General features: G+C 38.9%; 1 protein-coding gene across 2 annotated transcripts in view; it reads right to left on the bottom strand.

Annotated features, from left to right (window-relative positions):
• The window catches only part of LOC149141552 (lipase class 3 family protein), a 425,063-nt gene extending 403,031 nt beyond the window's left edge, over window positions 1-22,032 (bottom strand). Inside the window, exon 1 of one of the 2 annotated variants that reach the window (XM_089447700.1) lies at window positions 21,254-22,032. In XM_089447700.1, the coding sequence (XP_089303826.1) occupies window positions 21,254-21,508 (255 nt within the window). In that variant the 5' untranslated portion in view covers window positions 21,509-22,032. The remainder of the gene's footprint in view (window positions 1-21,253) is intronic. The other variant, XM_089447699.1, reaches the window with a different exon arrangement.
• Window positions 22,033-22,854: the final 822 nt, after the last annotated feature.

The following is a 22,854-nucleotide window of genomic DNA, read 5'->3' on the forward strand; positions in this document are numbered from 1 at the left end:
TTTCGATATTTGTCGTAGCAAATAAATTGTTAATTAATTAACAATTAGGAGAAATAATATCACTTGTTGCAATAGGGTTCCAGTTTGGAATTTTCACATGGTATCAGAGCGCAGTTGATCAATTGGAGAGCTCAGAGGCGAAAAGAAAGAATTTTTGCTGCTCAGTGTGGGCAGCGCACCAAAATTCCTTGGGGCAACGTAGTCTTTTGCAAGAGGCCGAATTGCTTGAGGAAATATGATTTTTCTGAGAGGGACAGAAAAATTCGATCCTTCCGAATCGAGTGATTCTAGAGACAGAGGGAGCAGCCCAGTACTTTTGTTGGGCAGATCTCTAGCTGGATGCAGGGGTTCTGCAGCAATACGCTTAAGCAGAACCAACATCGAGGTGGAAGAGATAATAGCGCACACAGAGGGAAAATTTTCCTCAGGGAACTTCTAGTCTCAAGAAGTTCGATTTTCCTTGCAGATCGACAGTCGTTGTGAGCAAATCTTCTCACTCCAGAAGGGAGTGCGAGTAGCAGAGCAGCAACCGAGCAGAAGGAAAGAGGAAGTTTTTGACAGTTCGTTGAGATGGCCACTGTTGGGCTTCGTGATCAGGACAGGTTGGATGGAGCTTCCAACTACGTCATCTGGAAGGCAAGGATGTCCTTCCTTCTAGATGAATATGGCCTGAAAGCCTACATTGATGTAGTAGTGGCGGTTCCCCAGGACGCAGAGCACCAGAAAGAGTACAAGAAGGAGATGGTGCAGGCGAAGTGGTTGATCTTGGATGGAGTCAAGGATCATGTTGTCTCACATATAACTGGCAAAGACACTGCCAAACAGATGTGGGATGCTCTCTCCACGTTATATCAAGGTACTTCCAAGCAGCAGAAGATGTACCTAGAGAAGTTGAGACTCATCCGGATGCAAAAAGGGGAAGGCATAGACCCCTTCCCTACCAGGATTCAGGATGTCTAAGACTAGCTATCAGTTGTTGGGGCAGCACCTCAACCCACGGAGCTAGTGAGATTGGCACTCAACAGTGCCTCTGAGGATTGGCAGGTCTTTGTCCAAAGCACATTGGGCAGCAGGAGTTGAGACGAGCTCTGTTAAAGAGCTCCAAAAATGGCAGCAATAGAGGATCGAAGATGGTGAAGGAGGAGGAGAATGTGGCCCTCGCATCAAAGGGCCCCAGTCAAGGATAGGGGGAGCAAGGAAAGAAGAAGAAGGACTTGTCAAAGGTCAAGTGCTTCAAGTGTGGTGAGCTTGGTCACTATAGTACCCAGTGTCCTCTCAGGAAGAAGAACAAGGAGGAGAAGCAGGACCAGTAGGCAGCTTCTGTAGAGATCAACGGGTTGTCCTCCACGCTGGAGGAAGACTTCATGATGTTTGCAGATATACCTCCACGAGTGAGGTGGGGTTACTTGGTGTTGTAGCCCCAGAGCACTCTAGTTGGGCAGGATCCTTAAGGATTCCACCTCATAGATCAATACCTTTCTACAGGGGTCCACAGTGTTCAGTAGTAGGTTGGATCAGTGTCAGTTGATGCAGTCAGATGCTAGAGGGACAGTTGCAGAGACTAGTAGCAATCAGGTGCTAGGCAGCGCAGTGTAGAGTTGGCAGCAATGCAGTTGGCACAGTGCAGAGTCAGCAGCAGCCAGAGACTCGGATGACAGATGCATTACAATTGATTCAGTATTTTAGATGCTTTTTAGTTGTAGCAACAACAGATGAGAGGGATTTGCAGTGCAGATGCAGTTTTGGCAGCAATATGGTAGCGTCAGCAACAGCACAGATGCAGCATATATCATAGTTGTGCAATGGTTGGTGGGCAGTATGGCCACATCAGTAGCGTAACAAGAGATGATGCAGAGACAGGGTGTTGTGGCAGGAAGTGCAACACTAGAACACGTTCCTCGTTAAGAGGGAGTGTTAGTTTTTGTAGCATCGGATGCATTCTAGCCACGAAATTTGGTGGAGAGGCTAGAATACATGAGATCTCCAAAACCCATAAATAGTTTTTGAAAATTCCGCCTAAAAATGACTTAATTATATTATTAACCAATTTTTAAATATTTCCTAAGTCTAAACTTAGGGAATATGGTTAATTAATCAGTATTAATTAAGTCAAGGCAAGAATCATCTAAAAACTCACATGGATCGATCCAGAGATGATCCTAGCCATTGATTATGTTTTAATCTTAGTTGTTGGTGCTCCAACAGTGGATTATAAGAGGAGGTCGATGTGGTGATGGAAAAGACACTTGAACAGTTTGATTGCTTAGCAGATCGATTTCTAGAGTAGCAACAGTCAGTTGCCGGAGAGAGCTAGAGATCGAAGCAGTGAGTGAGGGGCAGAGACAGTGAGGCTGGAGGAAGTATTCCAAATCCAGTGAGTGCATTTGCAGAGAGGCAGAAAAGCCACAAAGAAGCTGAAGTAGGGGCAACACAGCAGCTTGTAGAGGCAAGTTCCATTTGCTGAGAGGAAAGACGTCTTTAGTTCCAGAGGTCGGGAATGAGTCCCAGAGTGTCAAAGAAGCATCTTTCCAGCCAGCAGAAGGCAGAACGACTTCATCAAAGACCAGTCAGTGGCTTGATGTCCAGCAGGCTCTGCAGAGCAGCACAGAGGCTGACGTAGAGGGTCAGAGGACCGATTTTCTGAAGGCAAGTTGTGCCAGGAGATTGCCTTCGGGGTGAGGAAAATTCCTCGCTAGATTTTTGCCAGTATTTTTCTCTGTAGGATTGCCAAATTTCGGCATCTAGTTGTAGTCAGAATTTCTCACTATTGCATAATAATAAAAACCCTCACTACTGCACTGGTTTTCCCAAGTTGGTTTTTCCAGGGGACATTTGTGCAAAAATAATTGTGTTAATTTTATGTGTGCGCTAGCATTTCTCAGTTTCCAACGCATTATTTTTCCACAGAATTTTATTTGTGAAGTTTGCAGTGTATTTATTTCGATATTTATCGTAGCAGATAAATTGTTAATTAATTAACAATTACGAGAAATAACATCAGTTGTTGCAATAGGGTTCCATTTTGGAATTTTCACATGTTGATATGCTAGTGTAACTTGAGCAGAACTATTGTAGCAGTGGACTTGACAGAGTTTTGAGTAGAGGCAGAACAACAATGTTATTGATAGCAGATTCTGAGTAGCAAGCATTGGGTGCTACTACATTCACCAGCTAGGGATTGGTATTGATGTTGAGCAGAAGCAAATTTGATTGAGCAAAGATTGTATTGCAGTTTCTTTTTATATTGTTTTTGAACATAGATGGATCCAGTTTGAAAATTGTGAAACATGGTCCACTTGTTGAATAGGGTGGCAGGGTGTTGCAAGGCAGAAGAATGGAGTCTCCTTCAAGTTGGAGCTTGAGAACACTTCAAGGCAACAAGATGGTGCTAGGGCAAGTTGGAACCTGCGAAGGGCACAGGAGTGTCCTTCCAGTTGGAGTTGGTAAATCAAGGCATTAGAGCCTCCTTCAGGTTGGCACCTGTAAACTAGGGCATTGGAGCATCCTTCCAGTTGGAGGTGGTAAATCAGGGCGTTAGAGCGTCCAAGGGGTTGGAGCCTATAAACCAGGGGGTTGGAGCCTCCTTCAGTTGATGCTAAAAATCTTGGAAGTTGGAGCTTCCTATTGATGTAAATTTTGAAGACCTATATTAAAAAGCGTTCAGTGGTTTTTCTCCCAGAAGGGTTTCCACCTAAAAATCTCGTCTATTGTCTTGGATGTTGTGCATTATTGAATGGTATTGTTATTTTTTCATGTGATGTAACACCAACTTATGTTTTAATCTATGTTAATGATAATCAATGCTCTATGAAGTTAAAATTAATTACTTAAAGTGAAATATTGATTCACCCCCCTCTCAGTGTTTCCAACAACCAACAAGTGTCAGTACTCCTTATGCCCCCATCTATTACTAATGGCATCTATGAGTTGTTTGAGAGTTGAGAACTTGTTATCATCTTGCTCAGTGAACCAGTTTAAGGCATCTTCTTCTAAGGACAGGACAAAAAACTTCGTCTTCACATCTTCATAATTGTGATTATTACACCATTTGCTAACATAGAGGTTGAAATTCCTAATGTGATTCTTAGCGCTTATGCATTATTTCCCTAAAAAGAAGGCAACTTCTCCAAGGCTTTGTCAGGTATAGCACGTGGATAACCATTAACATTAGAAAAATCACTGGGAGCATAAAGATCATCCATTTCTACTTGAAAATTATTTATTTCAAAAAGTAAATGGATATCAAAGATTGATTGGTCTATAAGATTTCCAAGGAGTCTACGAGAACAGAGTTTGTTCCATCTCCTTCGATAAATCTTTTCGGGTTCAAGAATGAGATTAATCAAACCACTTGAATCTCTTCTTGTAGAATACCTTGCAGAATTTTCAAAAAGTGGAGTTGTCGGATGGATATGAATCAAGCTCTAATAACCAGAATTACACATAAAACAAAGCGAAAATAAAAGGAAAACAAAAGTCATATTCCGGGTTTAAAATGATTTACCCCAACAACAACACCAAAAAATGTTGTTGCCTAATACACACCTTTGAGTTATGTGGAAGAAATCTTTAATCCACTAAGTGTGGCCCTGGGGGCAAGTCTCAAAGCAAGTTTTTGTCACTCAATCTCGACTCCTCCATCTAGGCTAGCCCCTAGAAAATCTAAGGGGGGTAGTCCCTAGAAATAACTAAGGTTGATTAAGCTATAGTAAATAACCCTAGGAGTTAATTAGATTGCATAAGAGTACATTAACCAACAATATATGATTTATATGAATGACAAACATATAATCAAATGACAGAAACAAAATAACAAGATTAAACAGCGCCAAAAGTAAATGGTTGTTGCTTGAAATAAATCCGGGCAATGTGATCGTGGCCTAATGGAGTATGTTGTAGAAATGTTTTGGAGAGTGCTCTTGGTAAATTTTATTAAGTTGACTTCACTTGGATTTATTAGTTAAGTGAGTGCAAAATGGAGAAACGGGTATGTGACTCGTGTGATTGCAAGAAAAGCAAAATTACTCTAATGTGCATTTCCTCTTTCACCTTTATCCTTTGAATAGGGTTGAGAAGGTTGCTTATAGATCCAACGGGAGGAAGCATAGCTTCAATGAGAACTCCCCTGATTTCACAAGTCAACAATTGCTCGGAGATCCAATGGGAAGAAGCTTAGCTTACACTCCCCTAATTTCACAAGTCAATGGTTTCTTTTCACCCAAACTTACGATAAATGATTAAAAGAGGTTTTCCCTAATTAAACTACTATGCCAATCATAAGCCCTCTTTGAATCATGTGCAAGGATAAAGATTTGCTTGCAATGGCTGAGAGCATACTAGGACTTCGGGGGAAAGATCCGTAACTTTTGCAAAAATGAAATCTAATCTAAAGACAAAATTGAAATCTAATCTATTAAATAAAATCAAACCTTATTGTTTTGTGATGCAAGGTTAATTTTAATCCAAAAGGCACACATGAAAATGAGACAACAAACACACAAGACCCTCGTTGGGTAAGGGGAATGGGATGCCTAGGAGACTCTCCGAACTCCCTCAAAAATTACAATGGTTTCGTTATGCCAGGTATCCCTTGTGAATAAAGGGAAAAGTGGTTTTTATCGAATTTTACAAAAGGAATGATTATTGGTTTCTTCCCGGTACTTAAATGGTCCAATTTGGCGAAAATTGGTAAGCACCTCCCCTTATATTTTCATGGACCTACAAAAAAACAGCAAGCAAAAATGGTGAAATATGCTCTAAAACACTTGGGAACACCTGCAATTTTTAGTAGAAAATGCCCAAAAGAATCCAAGTGAAAATTTAGAAGGAAAGGGACAAATTTCTACACTAAGCAACTAAGAAAAAGCCAAAATAACTTGACTTTTCTTAGCTGATTTTACTACTGTTAGGACAACAATAAGTTAGCACTTTAAATTGCTAGATATAACAATGAAATCTCATAAAATAGACGAAGGAATTTGTTGAGAAATTTTTAGAATGTGAGTAAGAAGAGAGGAGAGAAATATTGGAGGAATTTTACTGCAAATGGAGTCTAGACTTGGTGCCCGGTGGGCATCTAGCTTTGTTTATGTTGAAGAATGATGAACGCCCCAACCAAGGAAGATCCAACTCTTCAAACTTGAGGCACCTACAACTTCTTAAGATCTTGCCAAGAGATTAGTTAAAATAGGTGAAGTCTTGCATATGGAAGTTGAATAAACATGACAATCAAACTAGAAGCACATGTAGATTTCAATTCCAAAATACAAAACAATCAAGAAGACAAACAAACAACAGAGATTCTTTGTCTTCCCCTATGGACAGCAATGCCCCCATAAAGGCTTACAATAACAAATTTAAGAAAAATACAATATAAATAATGATACCTCACATGAGATTTCAAGCCACCACACAAAAATCAACACACCATGTAGCCTCCAAAGCCTTTTATTAAAAATGAAAGAGCAATACAATAGCAGCAGCACTTCCCCAATTGTTCCAACTCTTCCACACTAGCTTGCACAAGAGGGAAATGCTTTGATTTATAAAATAGGAGGGAGGAGATCCAAAGAAAAAAACGTGGATCCCAAGAAAGTGATGATCCCAAGAGGAGATGCGAGTTTCCAAGTGGAAGTGCGAGTTTCCAAGTGGAAGTGCGAGTTTCCAAGAGGGAGTGTGTATCCCTTGAAGAGTGCATGCGAGTCTCAAAGGAGTGAGCTCCCCTTAACTCCCACTATCTACCACTAAACTCGACCTCTTTGGACTCAAAACTTGGCCCAACGTGTGAGTAAACTTGGCCTCTAACTTGTCTTCTTAACACGCCCTCCAACTTGTGAGTAAACTTGGCCTCTAACTTGTCCTCTTAACTCAGCCTCCAACTCGTGGCTAGACTCATGGTCCAACTCGGTCCAACTGGGAGCCAACTCAACCTCCAAACTCGACCTTCTCAACTCGACCTCTTAAGTCCCCCTTGAGTACTTACTAAATGCCTCTCAAGTGTTTGAGAGCAACAGTTTGACTAGAGACACGAGAAACATGTTCCAACATGTTTTTCATTATTTAATATCCTGATTTTTTTGTCTTTTTCCACACATTTTTGAGTAAAAGTGGTTTTCATGAGGAAAAATCAATATTCCATCCAAAAGGGAGTACTATGGTTACGTTGGTACTCTGAGAATGAAAAACAAGTACCTACATGCCACAAAAAACTTCCTAGTACCACTTTTTTGTTTGTTACATAAAATTTAATTAAAATTTCTCATTCTCCAGGAAATTTTTAATTATTATAAAATCCTATAAAAACCTAATACAATTCCGCAAGACTCAAGATAATGCCTAGCATGGTAATAACATTGACCCTAGACTTAGAAAATGTTGAGAAATCCATTAGGGCAACAACTTAGAGCTTTACTTTCATTGATTTCTCTTATTATGACATTATCTTCTGACAATTAATTATTAGTTCTTCTTCCAAATTATCTTGTTCTTATCATCAAGACTAATGCCAATCAATAAACAAAAGAGGACACAAGATGTAGGCACACAACCAGGGCAAAACCCCTATGTAGGGGAAAACCCAGTCAAAACTCCTCCTTCAGTAGATCAAAATAAGTTGAGATCACCAAGACCCCTATTACCTAGACCAAAGTCTCCTTCCATCCATCGAGTCAACCTTGTTCCTAAGTGACACATCATGCTTCAGTTCCGAGTCCTCAATTCGACATTTTGTTCTTGTACTCAACACTTTGTTCCTGCAAAGATGTAATACCTTAGACTTGCAACACTCTAGTCCTTCAATACTGTGATACCTCAATTCGATCCTCTGATCATAGCAAGCTTTGTTCCTATAGTCTTTGACAAGCTTCGGTGCTACGCTTCGGTCCTGTAGTTATGTCCTGCTTCGGCCCTGTAATAGTGTCATGCTTCGGTCCTGTAATATTTTAGTACCTCGGCCTTGTAATCACCCAATACTTTGACCTTGTAAATAATCTGAATCATCCTTCTTCGCTCTTCGTTGTCTCTGTTTTCTATCCGATCTTAATTCGTCATGTCAGAGTTGAGTCGAGTTCACATGGGTATTTATAGTTGTTTATGACTGTAAATGAGCGGACATGAGTAATTTGTGGAACCCAACTTGTAGAGGATTAATCTAGAGGCCGACTTGCAAGGTGACTTGATGGAGGAGATTTTGACATGACAATATAGAGTTTTAACTTTGACACCATGAACCCAAGAAGGGTTTCTTACATAATTAATTTAACTTGTGACTCAACAGAAATCCTAAAGCACTCAATGAGTGCTTTAACCTATTGACTATTGACCCAAGCATGAAACCCATGTTTTAATAAGTCAATTTAATAATAATAAAAATCTCTTTTGACAAATATATTACATCATGACTCAAGTACAATTATGAAGACCGACACTAATTACATTCTTCAACAGAAAACACCCTCAATGCCTAGTTATTAAGACCCATTCCAACACTAAAGGATGTGAGTGAAAAAAACTCAATTAATTATTTATCGCTAAAAAACAAAAATAATTAATTAAGTGAAAAAGCACTTTGAAGCAACTTCCTTAGTAATCAGGTCCCAAAGGGCTAAGTCTTTTACATAAGTTCATCATGCTAGTGACATTCTTCACAACTCCCCCAGGGGGTACGAAAATTGCATAGAGAAAGAAGAGAGAAGAAGAGGGTAAAAGAAGGGGCGAAATTGCCATGCAAGACTTCTAAACTTGAAATTTTGACTAGTGCCTTGTCCAACTTTGATAGTCTTCTTCCTTTATTTGCTAGGTACATCTGGCAAGTAACAGGTATCAAGGATGGTTTTTGTTTTCAAGTCATCTAAATTAGCCTCAAAGGAATTGGCAGGTGCAACCTCGGCTATGGAACAAGAAGATGGTGAATCTTCTTGATCTCCAAGTAGTTGGGCTTCAAGAGATGAGCAATGTGACATCTAGTGATGGAAGAGGTTAAGTGGACCTGGAACATCGCAGTCTTTGAACGAGTAGAGGAGAAAGCATATGGCAAGTTGAACTCGCGTAGGATTAGTCAAGCATCTAGGCTACACTGTCGTATGAAAGTGTGGCTTCCTCAATGGTAACAAAAGCCCCAAGCCAAAGATGAGTAACCTTGTAACTACACAATGCATTCTTTGGGCCATCCTTGCCCTTCATGCACCCTTTCTTCAACCCCTTTGACAGTGTCTTCCTCTACATCAACTCGCTGCTCTGTGCCAAGGATGCACCTCACTGATTTAGATCTGAGCACCTTGGCAAAACCAACGATGAACTTGTCATTTTCCCCATTGTCAATGAAAGAGACCAAAATAAAAAATAGGGAGAAGAAGAAGAATGAGGGAGAAGGAGCTTTGCAGAGATCATGGAATTATCAAAAGAAACTAGGCTCCAATATCACTCACAAGCAGGGATGAGTGACTCCATGCTTGAATGAATATCATTAAAGTGAGCTATTCATAAATACAAGTAGAAGTGACCTTTGGTCTCATCTTCCAAGAGGTCCAAATGACTCTTCCTATCCACTTATGACTCTTCATATTCCTCCTACATTAATATTTACAATTTACCTCAATCCCTAAGGAATAGGTATCTAACATGTATACGTACTTCATCTTGAGCATATTAATGGAGTTTCCAGCTGTATAAAATTTATGCAATTTCAAAGTTGATTTTCAGTTATGTATGTTCTTTATGCATTTTTATTTAGAACTATGTTGCAGGAAACACCGGGCCAGAGGCTGTTTCTAGGCAGAAACGATACGAAAACGAGGAAACGTGTTTGGTACGGCCTTGAAACGCGTTTCAGGCTGTACTACCACGTTACACGTGGGGGAAACGTGGCCCAATACGGTCTGAAACGCGTTTTCAGGTCGTACGACCACGTTTCAGCCTTTAAGTGGTGTTTTTTTCGGTTTTTTTTATTTTTTAATTTTCGCTCTCTGCCAATTCAGGAGTGATAGAGGTAGCTATTGAAGATTGGAAACACAATTTTTTGATTGGGGCAACCTAATGTTCAAGCCTATGGCCCTAGTTTTGATATGTTAAGTAAAAGTGACATTCTCTTTTATCTTTCATTTTCATCCTTTTACTTAAATTTTTAACATTACCATGAAATGACTCAAGATGTTTGAGAGTGGTTTCGCCCTCACTAGATTTCATATGGAAAAAGTAGAATTTTAGATCTCACTCAAAATCCAACAAACTTATCATTTATTTAGGATTTCAAGATTGGGGGGCAATGTTTCCGTTGGATTTTGTCATGTTCTAGGGTATGGAACTTGTATTTAATCAAGAGCAACAAGCCCTCTATGCAGGGGAGACTCCCAATAATCAAGAGCACATAGGGTACTAGGGTATGGAACTTGTATTTAATCAAGAGCACCAAGGTTGTTTGACTATGCAGGAGGAGACTCCAAATCAAGCACGAGACAAGAAATTAGAAATTTCTCATGGCAAGAGAGTCAAGCATTAGATAATAGATTTATTTGTCTTTTCTAGTTTCTAGTACTTTGTATAACTATTGACTCTTTCATATTTATTATGGTATTTTTTGTAAACAAGACCAACCTTCGCCTTGCATCTCGTAGGGGTCTAGAATATAGCAGTGGTCCTTCTAAAGAATGGGATGTGGATCCAGAAAGACCTGATTTGGAGCTCTCTCTTGCTGCCCTAAATATTGAGGTCGAGAGCCTAGAAGTGGAATTGGCCAATTATCTTCTTCAGTTCCACCATCCACTATCGAGCATGCTTCTGCTTCTATTTTTGACGAGGATGAAGGTTGAAAGCTATTAGCCTTTAGTCTTTATAGTAATTGTAGCCTCATTGTCTTTATTGTGTACTTGCAGCCTCATATATATAATAAAGGGTGATTTTGAATTTTGGATATATAATAAAGGCTGATTTTGGATATTACTATTTTCATTATGTGATCATTCAGGAGTAAATGTGATGTAAATTTAGAGACTTATAGTTTATGCATTGACATTGGACAATTTAATCATAATGTAATAAATTATAATGTATCATATATGCTTTATGATTGCACATATTTCTTAAATGTCCTTATATATATATTGTGTTTCTCCATTTTCAAAATTTGGGGGGGTCACGTTTCGTACCTGTTATGAAACCAGCTCAGAAAAAGATAGAAAAGAGAGATCCGCGTCTTAGAATTCAGCCTCTTCGAGGGGGCAACCTCCTTTACATTACATAAATGAGGAATTCTTGGATGATTCAAATGACAAAACCTCATTTCTATATATAGGAGTTTAAGGAGTCATAATATAACCCAGCCGACCTAACAATAATAATATAAAGCCACAAAAATAACAATAGAGGGATTCTATGGGGCACAGTGATAACAATATGGGGGCAATAGGGGCACAACAATATTAATAAGGGATACAACTACAATAGTAATGGGGTAATCACTAGTATTATAGGGACCCAACATGCCCCTCTCCTTCAAAAAAGTGTTGTCCTCAACGCTTCAGTAGTTCTGGATGCTTCTGTATAAAATTATCATCCTCCCATGTGGAATCTTCAACGAATAAGTTCTTCCACTTGATAAGATACTCTGAAATTGATCGATTTCGTAACTGTCGAGTTCTTGTTTCTGTGACTGCTTCTGGTTCCAATATAATTTTTCCTTCCTCGTCAAGTTCTGGCAATATTGTTTGAACTGGGAGCTTGTCGCCTATAACCTTCTTTAAACATAAAACATGGAAAACTAGGTGCAATCAAGAAGCTGCAGGAAGCTCCAATTTGTATGCCATAGTACGAATCTTTTGCAACACCTTGTAGGGACCATAATAATTTGGTGATAATTTATTATCCTTCTTAGCTTGCTTGAGGGACATTTGCTTATATGGTTGTAGCCGTAGGAATACCCAATCACCTACATCAAAACTTCTTTCGCTGCGATGTTGATCTGCCTGTTGTTTCATTCTATTCTGTGCCAACACAAGGTTATCCTTTAAGAGTTGAAGGACATGTTGTTGATGTTCGATGTGATGTTCCACTGCTTGAACCTTAGAATTTCTCTTGATGTGATGGATGGTGGCTGATATCCATAAAGTGCCATAAATGGGGTCATTTTTGTTGCTGTATGGAAGGAAGTGTTATACCACTATTCGGCCAGAGGCAACCATTTGACCCATTGTGTCTATTTATCAGATACAAAGCAACGAAGATATCCTTCCAAACATTTGTTTACTATCTCAGTGTGTCCATCAGATTGAGGATGATAAGATGAGCTATGAGCTAACTGAGTACCAAGACAAGAAAATAATTTTGTCCAAAAATTTCCAGTGAAAATGGGATATCTGTCACTTACAATAATCTTTGGGTTTCCATGTAGCTTTTGGATTGTTTCCATAAATGCAGTAGAAACTGTACTGGCTTTAAATGGATGTGATAATGCACAAAAGTGTGCATACTTGGTAAGTCTGTCAACTACCACCATGATGACACTCTTTCCCTCAGACTTGGGTAAACCTGTGATAAAATCCATTGAAACCTCCTCCCAACGTTGGTTTGGAATGGATAAAGGTTGTAATAGACTCGGTGTCTTAATTGTTTCAACTTTATTTTGTTGGCAAACCAAACATTTCGCCACAAACTTTTGAATATCTGATTTAAGGCCCTCCCAAAAAAATTCCTTCTTAACCCTGTGGTAAGTTTTTAAAAATCCTGAGTGCCCTCCTAAGGGAGAAGTGTGCAATTCCATAAGAATCTTTTGTTTTAGCTGAGAATTCTTATAGAGATATAAGCGATCTTTGTACCATAACGAATCATTTTGCCAGCTAAATGTATCAGACGTACTGGAGTCTTGTTGTAACTTTCGAATAAGTGCCCACACTTCTTCGTCATTCTTCCATTCCTACCTTGCTTCGTTTATCCAATATGGTTGGATAATAGAAATGGCGCACAACAATGCTTCCACATCCTCATCCTTTCTTGAGAGTGCATCTGCCACCACATTTTGCTTCCCTTTTTTGTAGATGATTTCAAAGTCATAACCCAACATCTTTGTGATCCACTTTTGTTGCTCTTCAGAGGATAATCTTTGTTCTAAAAAGTATTTAAGGCTATCATGATCCGTTTTTACCTTGAAGTGTACAGCACCAATTCCATTTCCTGAAGCATCACATTCCACAATAAAGGTTTTTGTGAAGTCTAGTGTAGCTAAGACCGATGCTTGGCACATTGCCTCTTTAAGATGCTCGAAGGCCTTTGTTGCTTCTGGAGTCCATGAAAATGCATCTTTCTTCAATAATGTTGTTAGAGGCGCTGCTATTCTCCCATAATTCTTAACAAACTTGCAATAATACCCTGTCAACCCAAAAAATCCTTGCAGATGCTTTATGGATGTGGGGATTTTCCATTCCTTAATGGCTTTAATTTTGCTAGGGTCTACCTTAACTCCTTCATGAGATACAATATGACCCAAATATTCCACCTCTTGTACTCCAAAGAAACATTTGGATCTTTTTGCATATAATTGTTTCTCCTCCAATAATTGTAGCACCCTGTCAACATGTTCAACATGATCCTTCCAAGACTTGCTATAGATTAGCATATCATCAAAAAATACTAACACAAATTTTCTAAGGAATGGTTTGAAAATAGAATTCATCAAACCTTGAAATGTTGAAGGTGCATTGGTAAGGCCAAAAGGCATGACCAAAAATTCATAATGACCCTCATGAGTTCTAAATGTTGTTTTCGGAATGTCTTCAGTCTTCATTCTGATTTGATGATATCCTGAACGAAGATCCAACTTGGTGAAGTAAATTGATCCATGCAATTCATCCAGTAATTCATCAATGACTCGAATGCGAAACTTATCTTTAATAGTGAGCTTGTTGAGCTCCCTATAATCCGGACACATGCGCCATGATCCATCCTTTTTGTGCACCAATACTACTGGAGCAGAGAAAGAACTTTGACTCAGTTAAATTATACCAGCCTCTAGCATTTCTGCAACCATACGTTCAATTTCACTCTTTTGGGCATAGGGATATCTGTACGGCCTGATGTTTGGAGGAACACTTCCTGGAATCAGATGAATAGCATGATCATGATCACGAATAGGTGGGAGACCTTGGGAGTCTCAAATACCTTGGAATGATTGTCCAAGACTTTTTGGAGATCTGGAGAAATAGATGATTCCAATGTGGAAACATTTAGCGAACATAATTGTGCAATTACACCTCTTTGTTCCTTTTTTAGAAGCTTTGTCATACTGTTAGAGCTGATTATCTTTTCCGGTTTCCCTGCAATACCCCTTAATTCAACTTCCTTTCCTTCCACAGAAAATTTCATAAAAAGTTCTTGAAAATTAAAAACTATTGTACCCAAGGATTGTAGCCATTGGACTCCTAGTACAACATCAGCACCTCCCATTGGAATGGAAAGTATTGGGCTAGTCAATGCATATTCTCCCATGGATAGTTTGATATTATGGCACTTTCCAGAGCAATTTATTGTTCCTCCATTTGCAACCATCACTTCCACTCTGGTGCTGGATATAAGAAGCAATTCAATTCTTTGCTACCTTACAATGAATAAAATTGTGGGTACTTCCTGAATCAATCAACACTATTACCTTTTTCTTCTTGATTTGTCCTTCTATCTTGATGGTTTGAGGAGTGGTAATTCCTGCCACTGCATTACAAGATATGGTCGGATTCATTTCTTCTTTATCTAGGCTTTGTTCCTGGAGTATATCTTCTTCTTTTGACCTTTCTTGCTCCTTTTCTTCTTCCTCTTCACAATCTATGTAGAATAATTTCTTCTCAGCACACTTATGACCTTTAGTGTATTTGCTATCACAATTGTAACAAAGCCCTTTTGCTCTTTTTTCTTCCAATTGTTGTAGTGTCAACCTTATAGGTTGTGGAAGACTAGGGGCAACAACACTTCCATCTTTATAGTTGTGAGTGGTATGCTTCCTGGTTGCCATAATTTTGCTTTCCATTTTTCTTGCTAACCTGAATGCCTTCTCTAATGAATCAGGTTCCCACAGGGGAATATCATGTTGGATATTATCCTTTAAAGTCCCTATGAACACATCAATCCTATGCTCCTCTGGAATATTTTTTACCCTTATGTTCAATTTTTGGAACTCCTCAATGTGCTCCATTATTGAACCCTTTTGTTTGAGACTTATCAATTGGCTAAAAAAAGTGTTGCTTTTTGTATCCTCATAATGTGCTGTCAATTCTTCCGTAAAAATTGCCCAAGTGATAATTTGTTTACGAGAGCAAAGCCATTAATACCATACAAACTGATTTGATTCCAAATATAAAGTTGCAATACGTACCTTTTGTGTGTTTTGCACATTATTGAGATCGAAAAATTGCTCCATCTGTAATATCCATGTTGCGAGATCCTTGCCATCAAACTTCCTCATATCAATTTTTGGAATATGGTGGGTCTCCGATCCAACATTAGAGTCTATGGAATCATGATTAGCATTTCTTTTGTTCTCATCATGAGTTTCCTTTACTACCCTTTCACCATTAGTGACCATTTCTTGTAGCAACTTATTCATATTTATCTTCAATTCTTCCATCTTATCATCCATTCCATCAATTTTAGCATCCATGCCATTCATCTTAGCTTCCATGCCATCCATCTTAGCTTCTACGCCTTTCTTTAAACAATTCATCTTAGATTCTGTTGCTTTTTGTGCAAGTGACACTTGTTGCACTTGGTCTCGTAATTTTGATATATCATGTTGCAATTTTTCCTCTTCTTCATAAGTCATGCTAGAACTTTCAGGTTGCTTACTAGGTGTTTGCATTTTCTTTCCTCGGGGCATCAATTACCGATTCAAACTAATTTTTCAAACCAAGCTTATGCAAAAAAATTTTAAAAACTACACACATTTTTTCACTTTGTAGAAGCTTGATATTGAATCTGATGTATCTTTGCAATTTTGGATCATCCAGTTCTAAAATTGCGACCTGTAGTAGCCCTCTGTGTCCTCTTTCCAATGCCACCAGTCTGATCCAAGTTGGATTCTCCAAGGAAGAGTTATGCACAATCTCCCAAGATGACCTGATTATAGACTAGTTCAGTAAAGCGAACTTGTACGACGTGCCACGAGTCACTGTTTCGACCTTTGGATCTGAAAAAGATATACAAGAAACTACAGTCCGTCCTCTCTCTGTACCTTCTTACGAAATTTCAATCCGATGCTCAAAGAGAAAGTTATGACGATTTCCCTCAGGTCACCTGTTTGGAATGTAATTCAGGAGTCTTCAAAAAGTCCAACTTCCTCAGATCATATCTCCGCAAATATAGCGCGAAAAGCTTTGAAATTCGGACCCGAGATTCAGCACGATTTCTTCTCAAATGGGTTTTTTTAGCTTCGGAAACGTCGCAGAAAAAAAGTTATAGCGAAAATGCCACGATGACCTGTTTGGAACAGCGAAACCCTAGAATGCAAAGCTCCGATACCAAATGTTATGAAACCAGCTCACAAAAAGATAGAAAAAAGAGATCCACACCTTAGAATTCAGCGTCTTCGAGGGGGCAACCTCCTTTACATTACATAAATGAGCAATTCTTGGATGATTCAAATGACAAAACCTCCTTTCTATATATAGGAGTTTAAAGAGTCACAATACAACCCAGCCGACCTAACAATAATAATATAAAGCCACAAAAATAACTATAAAGGGATTCTATGGGGCACAGTGATAACAATATGGGGGCAATAGGGGCACAACAATATTAATAAGGGATACAATTACAATAGTAATGGGGTAATCACTAGTATTATAGGGACCCAACAATACCTGTACCATTTTCAGAAACTCGTACACGTTTCCCCGTATCATGCAACTTAGATTTACAACCATATGTCTTTCTGATTTGAAATAAGTATAAAGGACAACTGTTAAAGTGGTTTGACATCTTAGTGAAGAATATAAGGCACTGATTTTACTGCTGTCATACTGATGTTGTACTTCTGTTATTACTGCTGTAAAAGAGTATTTTCAGCTCTGTTTATTCGCTGATAAGTTGCTCTTATCCTTTTGGTTTGATATCTTTTCTCCTTCAATTGCCAGGAATTTTGGGCAGTTTGGAAGTGAAACATTTTACTTTTTCCACTGCTGTTTTGTACCTTGTTTTACAGCAACATAAGGATGAAAATTCACAGAGCTAAGATCCATCAAACCTTTTAGGCTGAAAATGAAATTTCTGTTTTACATTGAAATTTGAATTCCAAGAAATTTCCATACAGGGGTAGCCACCACAAGGAAAAACAAGTCATGAATAAAAACCATAATAAATCTCATTATTTCCCTAGATACTATTAGCATAAACTAGCACCTAGAGGTGCACAAAGCCCAAGAGTCATTAAGTCCAAAATTAAAGGCCTTGACTGCAAGTGCATCATCACAACCAGCCCCAAGGCTAGCTCAATTGGTTGGTGTCATTGTTGCCAACACATTGCTGGTAATCCAGTGCACTAAGTCCATTGTTCAATTCCACAGGCCCCGGGGTCAAGCGCACTGAGTCTACGCTGCCCACTTTACATTAGGTACCATCCTAGGAACAAGAGGAATTGCTCAGGTGTTCACCATGGAGTTCTTTCCAAGGAAAAAGAAAAGTACATCATCACAACAGAAACATTAAACAAGATATACAAGAAAAATATTATATTACAACCAGAATCAAACTAAAGGCGAGCAAATCATCCTTGTCATTACGGCATTGTGTTCCCATCCCCATTAATGCAATTCTAGCTCAAGAGTATTGACCTCCCACCCATCATTCTCTTGTTTCTTCTCAACCTAGGAAATTGCCAGTGATGCGATGCTAATCTATTGTTCAAGTGTCATGCTAAAGGACTCCCCAACCATGTCGAGACTTGACAGTGATGGCATGTCCTCACAAACCAGCTCATAATTGTGACAAGGTCGACCACCACTACACTAAGATTGTTGGGATCAAATATAAGGCATGAGAGAATCGACAGAGGGCTCTCAATTCCATAGTTTTAAAACCCAACCAGTCCATGAACCAGAAACCAGTCAAACCAGCCGGTCAGCAACTTTCTGAGGTCAAACTGACCAATCAAACCAGTTCAGCTACCAATCGGTGCCAGTTAGGTACCAAACTAGCCAATTCCGTCATAAACCAGCCCGGGTCAACTAATCTCCACACAACGAGGATGTGGGCCCGCAGATTGAGTTCATAGGTGGTTTCTAAGGAAACCATGGGCAGTTCCCTCCAATTTTTGGCCTCCTAAACGTATATAAGCAGCCTTGAGCTCCTATTTGCCTCACACTTCTTATTTCAAGTTTTTGTGAACATATGAGAGCTCAAAGAGTTCTGCAGCAGCACTTAATTACATAACAACAACAACAAGTTTGGAGGTTCTTTGTCATCTTGGAGCTGGTTTGGAGCCATCTAGTGGAGTTGGCATCTTTCGGAAGATTCTTTGTAACCTAAATCTACCTCTTTTGTTTTCAAAGTTATCATAGGTTTTGCATTTTATGCAGCTACTTTTTTTTTCTATTTGCAGATCTCTTTCCCTTCAAATATGAAATGTCATCATCCACCATGGCCCCAAAAGCCAAAGATGTTGCAAGGGTTCATTCACATTGTGATGTTGTTGAGGGGAAAATGTTGTCCTAATATTGCAAGCACCCAATTGGGGGGAGGCATCCATAGGTTGAACAACACTTGGCTGGTATAAGAGGCCATGTAACCCCATGTGATGCACCAGATGATGTGATAGGACCTATTAGGTCAGAATACCTTGAAAAGTTTGAGAAGGTTAGGGAAAAGAATGGCAGAAATTACAAGTAGAAGTTTGAAGAGTGATCATGTTGATCAGTGATTTGTGGTAGACCAGTGGCCTAGTAGCTTCAGTTGTAGAATTGTTTTTTGGACTTTAGAGGCCATTTAAAGTCTCATTGATTATGTATTTTCTTGATGATATGTAAAGCACTCCATGACATTTTGATATATGCACCATTAGATGGTATATAGATAAGCAAACTTTGCATATTTTGTCTCTAATGGCTTGGAATCATGATTTGAAACTTAAAAATATTTTTTTTCCATTCAAAATTAATTGTTTTATGTATTTTTTTCAATTCTCGTTCATTGCATCTAGTTCGATCCGGGTTGATCCAGTTTCAGTTAGAACCCCAATTTGATAGGTGACCCGGTTCAAAACCCAGTTTCAGTTTTTAAACGATGTTGGATTCATGGTGTATAGTGCACACCCCCAGTAATCAAGCAACTAGTGCAAGTGAACAACATTCAGCCACTTTATCGACCTCGTTGGTAATCTACAACAAAATATTGACACAAATAGCAATTTTGTCAACCAAAATAAAATGAATATCAACAAAGACCTAATTAAATATTATATCGTTTCTATCAACAAAGACCTAATTAAACATTATATCATTTCCTTTCTTCTAGTTAAAAATTGAGCTTCAATCTAAATGAGATGCCAGGTTGATTGAAAGTCCAGTCTAAGGGAGTTTATCTCCAAGGAGATTGCAACAAGAAACAAGTGACCACAAAAGGTCAAGACCCACTACCAAACAGAGCTGGTAAATGGGCAAAGCCATAAAAGATGCCTGAGGGACTCATGATGACTATGAAAAGGACACTTAAGGTGGGGAATGCCCAAGTGAACTAAATAACAATTGCCATCCAAGTGTCAAGTGTTGAGCTGAAGGACTCCTAAGCCTATAATGACAGCACTCATGATGATCCCTCGTAGACCAGTCAACGTGGTGACGAGGGCAGCCACCACCATGCTAAGTTTGTCAATATCAAATAAAGAAGAATCAACGAGGGATTTGGACTCATGATTCATAGTGTGCCCCCCATGGTCAAGCATTTGGAGTTAGTGAACGACAACCAGCTGCACATTATGGAAGCAATTATGACAACCCAATAAAAAATAATATAACAAAGCTTGATTAAACATTACATCATGATTCATTCCTTTTCTTCCAGATGAAATATAAAACTACAAACTGTCCGGTTGGTTGAAAGTCCATTGTCCCTGAAATTTTTCTCCCTGCCTTCCAAGAGCTGACAACAGGAACCAAGTGATGAAATTTATCTCCCTGCCTTCCAAGAGCTGACAACAGGAACCAAGTGACCACAAAAGGCAGAGACCCACTACTCAGCAGACTTGACAAATACGCAGAACCAAAAAAGTTGCTTGAGGGACTCGGGTCAAGTACAAAAATGACCCTTAGGGTAGGAAATGCCTCGGTAAACTAAATGAGACATCCAGCAACCAACCATACCAAGAAACCCTTTTTTGGCTCGGCATAGATTTCCAAATGCTCCTTTGTTTGAAAGCTGAGTCTCTTGCCTAGATTTAAGCCTCCATAATTGGCTTAGATGAGCATCCAGAATAGACTTGTCAATAAGCCAACAATAGCCATCGTCTGGCTTATACTTTTCAAAGGCTTTAGAAACAATCCAACACCAATCCTTCAACCAATGAGTTGGAGATTGAACACCCAGTTTAAAGAGAAGGAAATCCAAACTCTTTTTCCCTCTAAATCAGATGTTTCTTAGGATTTGCCAACCTGAATTTTCCTTTTATTTCCCAATCTCTAGAACGGGCATCGAAGATATCTAGAATGGACTTTATGCCCCTCTTAAAAAGTCTCGATGTGAAAAAACAAGCAATTACGCCAGAGTCTTCCCATAGTGAAGGACAATGGGCAACCACCACAAAATCTTACTCTGGAGATTACGCTAAGTGGTAAAACAACATTTATGTGATTACCCAGGGCCAGTTAGTCATTGATCATGCAAGGCTGAGGTCATAGGTTCAAATCTCATGAAAGCTCTCCCGGCTCTCTCTCTCAAAGTGGGTTAAAAGCTCCCCATAAATCAAACACAAAAAAAAGCACCAAAATAAGATTTTAACAATGTTGGTCAGCCTGCAAGCCTCAAACCATATCAATCAAAGAAGACAAAATCAAATTACAGGATCTCTGTGAAGCTTGCAGTCCACTTCGCTGACAGGCAAACGAATTTTCAAACACATTCCAACTTTAGAATAATCCAGATGGAAATGAAGTAGTACAGATATTAGCCGCAATTGAATTGCAATCAAAATGGTCTATCGCGCTTACCTTATAAACATACTAGAACACCAGAGTAGAAGTGAACGAAAACAGAAATTGGTCCTAAGAAAGATATATGAATGAATAGAATTAACCTTATAAACACACTCGGACAGCACCATAGCACAAAGAATGTCCTGCAAATCACTGACAGTCTCTGCCTTGACGGCGTTACAGAAGACCTGAAGCTGATACCTCCTACGATTGTATTCTTCTTGCAATTTCTGCTTATCTCGTTTATCAGCCTCCCACGGCCACTTCAGCTTCGACTTCCACTTCAAACACAGCCATGTCATGCCCTGCTTCTGCTGCTGAATCCATGCGTCCAATTTCTGCTGCATGGAATCCATCCATGCAACCCAAACCAGGCCAAAGCCAAAGCTGAAACCTCGTTGGATATCAATTTAATCACAAAGAGCAAGGAGTGCAGACACCAGGAAAAAATTCCAAAAATACAATTACATGGCTTCAAATGGATTAAAAAGTATATTTCTCCTGGAACATCCGGAAGGCATATGCTTATGCTTGAATGCGATACCTCGACGGATGTCACATTTTGTCGCAATTTACCGTCATTTTGTGCATACACGTACGACAGAAGTGAGACTGAAGTTAGGGATCCTTCGCACTGGTTTGGGTGGTGAGAACGATGTCGGTAGCGAACCTGCGGGTTCAGTCCATACTTTTCGGGATGGCTTTGGGGTCAAAGCTACAGGGAAAGTACACAAAATCCAATTTCATGATTGGTATTTCTTCATCTCCTTCTTCACTTTGGGTTAAAAATGGGGACCTCAATCCAATTTCATGATTGGTATTTCTTCATCTCCTTCTTCACTTTGGGTTAAAAATGGGGAACTCACATCTCGTTGGGTTTTTGCATATGAAAGTAGCTAAATGCCATTCGGGATTGCCACTACAGTGTTATTTCAACAACTGATGAATACGACAAAAATCTCATGTGCATGTCAAAAGATATGTATATATATTTTGTGTGTGAGATCTACTTAAATCTATATCGATGGTATCAGAGTTTTAACTATATTGTATTGTACGTCTCCTTAAATGAAGTCAAGAATTTAGGGAGTTCATTAACTGATTGCACAACTTATCTAATTACTTTTTTTGCACAACTTATCTAATTACTTTTTTGGTTCCGGGACAAAATGATGTCATAAGATAAAAGAAAATAAAAAGGGAGTTGGTAACCTTATCAAACTATTACTTTAAGATGTTTTTATGAAACAACGGAATTAGATAATGGACTAATTTGCTCATGTTTTTGTAATAAATCTTTATTTTTTCTGAATTTAGACTTTCGTGATTCATAATTATTAGAGAAAAGGCTTTTTCAGATTAAGCACACACAATTTTTGTGGTCAATGTTTCGAACCCTCCAATGTGGTTCATCATCATGACATTGATATCATCACCTGCAACGTTTTGAAATCTTCATTGTTGTAGGTGCATTTTATTCAATAACCTAGCTCTTGGGGAACATACCCCTTTCAAGGTATAAGTTTATCTCAACATACCCCTATTGAAGCGAAAATAGATGTTGAAGTCTCAAAGAAGTGACTAGATTAGGAGAAGATTATTTCTTTGTTAATAGTTTTTTCAAGGTCGAGATGATTACATTTTCCCTCATAAAATCTTGGCCACATGACAAGCATTAATTGGACAACCATTGTCAACAATT

The sequence above is a fragment of the Pinus tabuliformis genome, chromosome X (genome assembly GCF_031772625.1).
Source record: "Pinus tabuliformis cultivar Carrire ecotype Pingquan chromosome X, CPIR1, whole genome shotgun sequence".
NCBI classification, from domain to species: Eukaryota; Viridiplantae; Streptophyta; class Pinopsida; order Pinales; family Pinaceae; genus Pinus; species Pinus tabuliformis.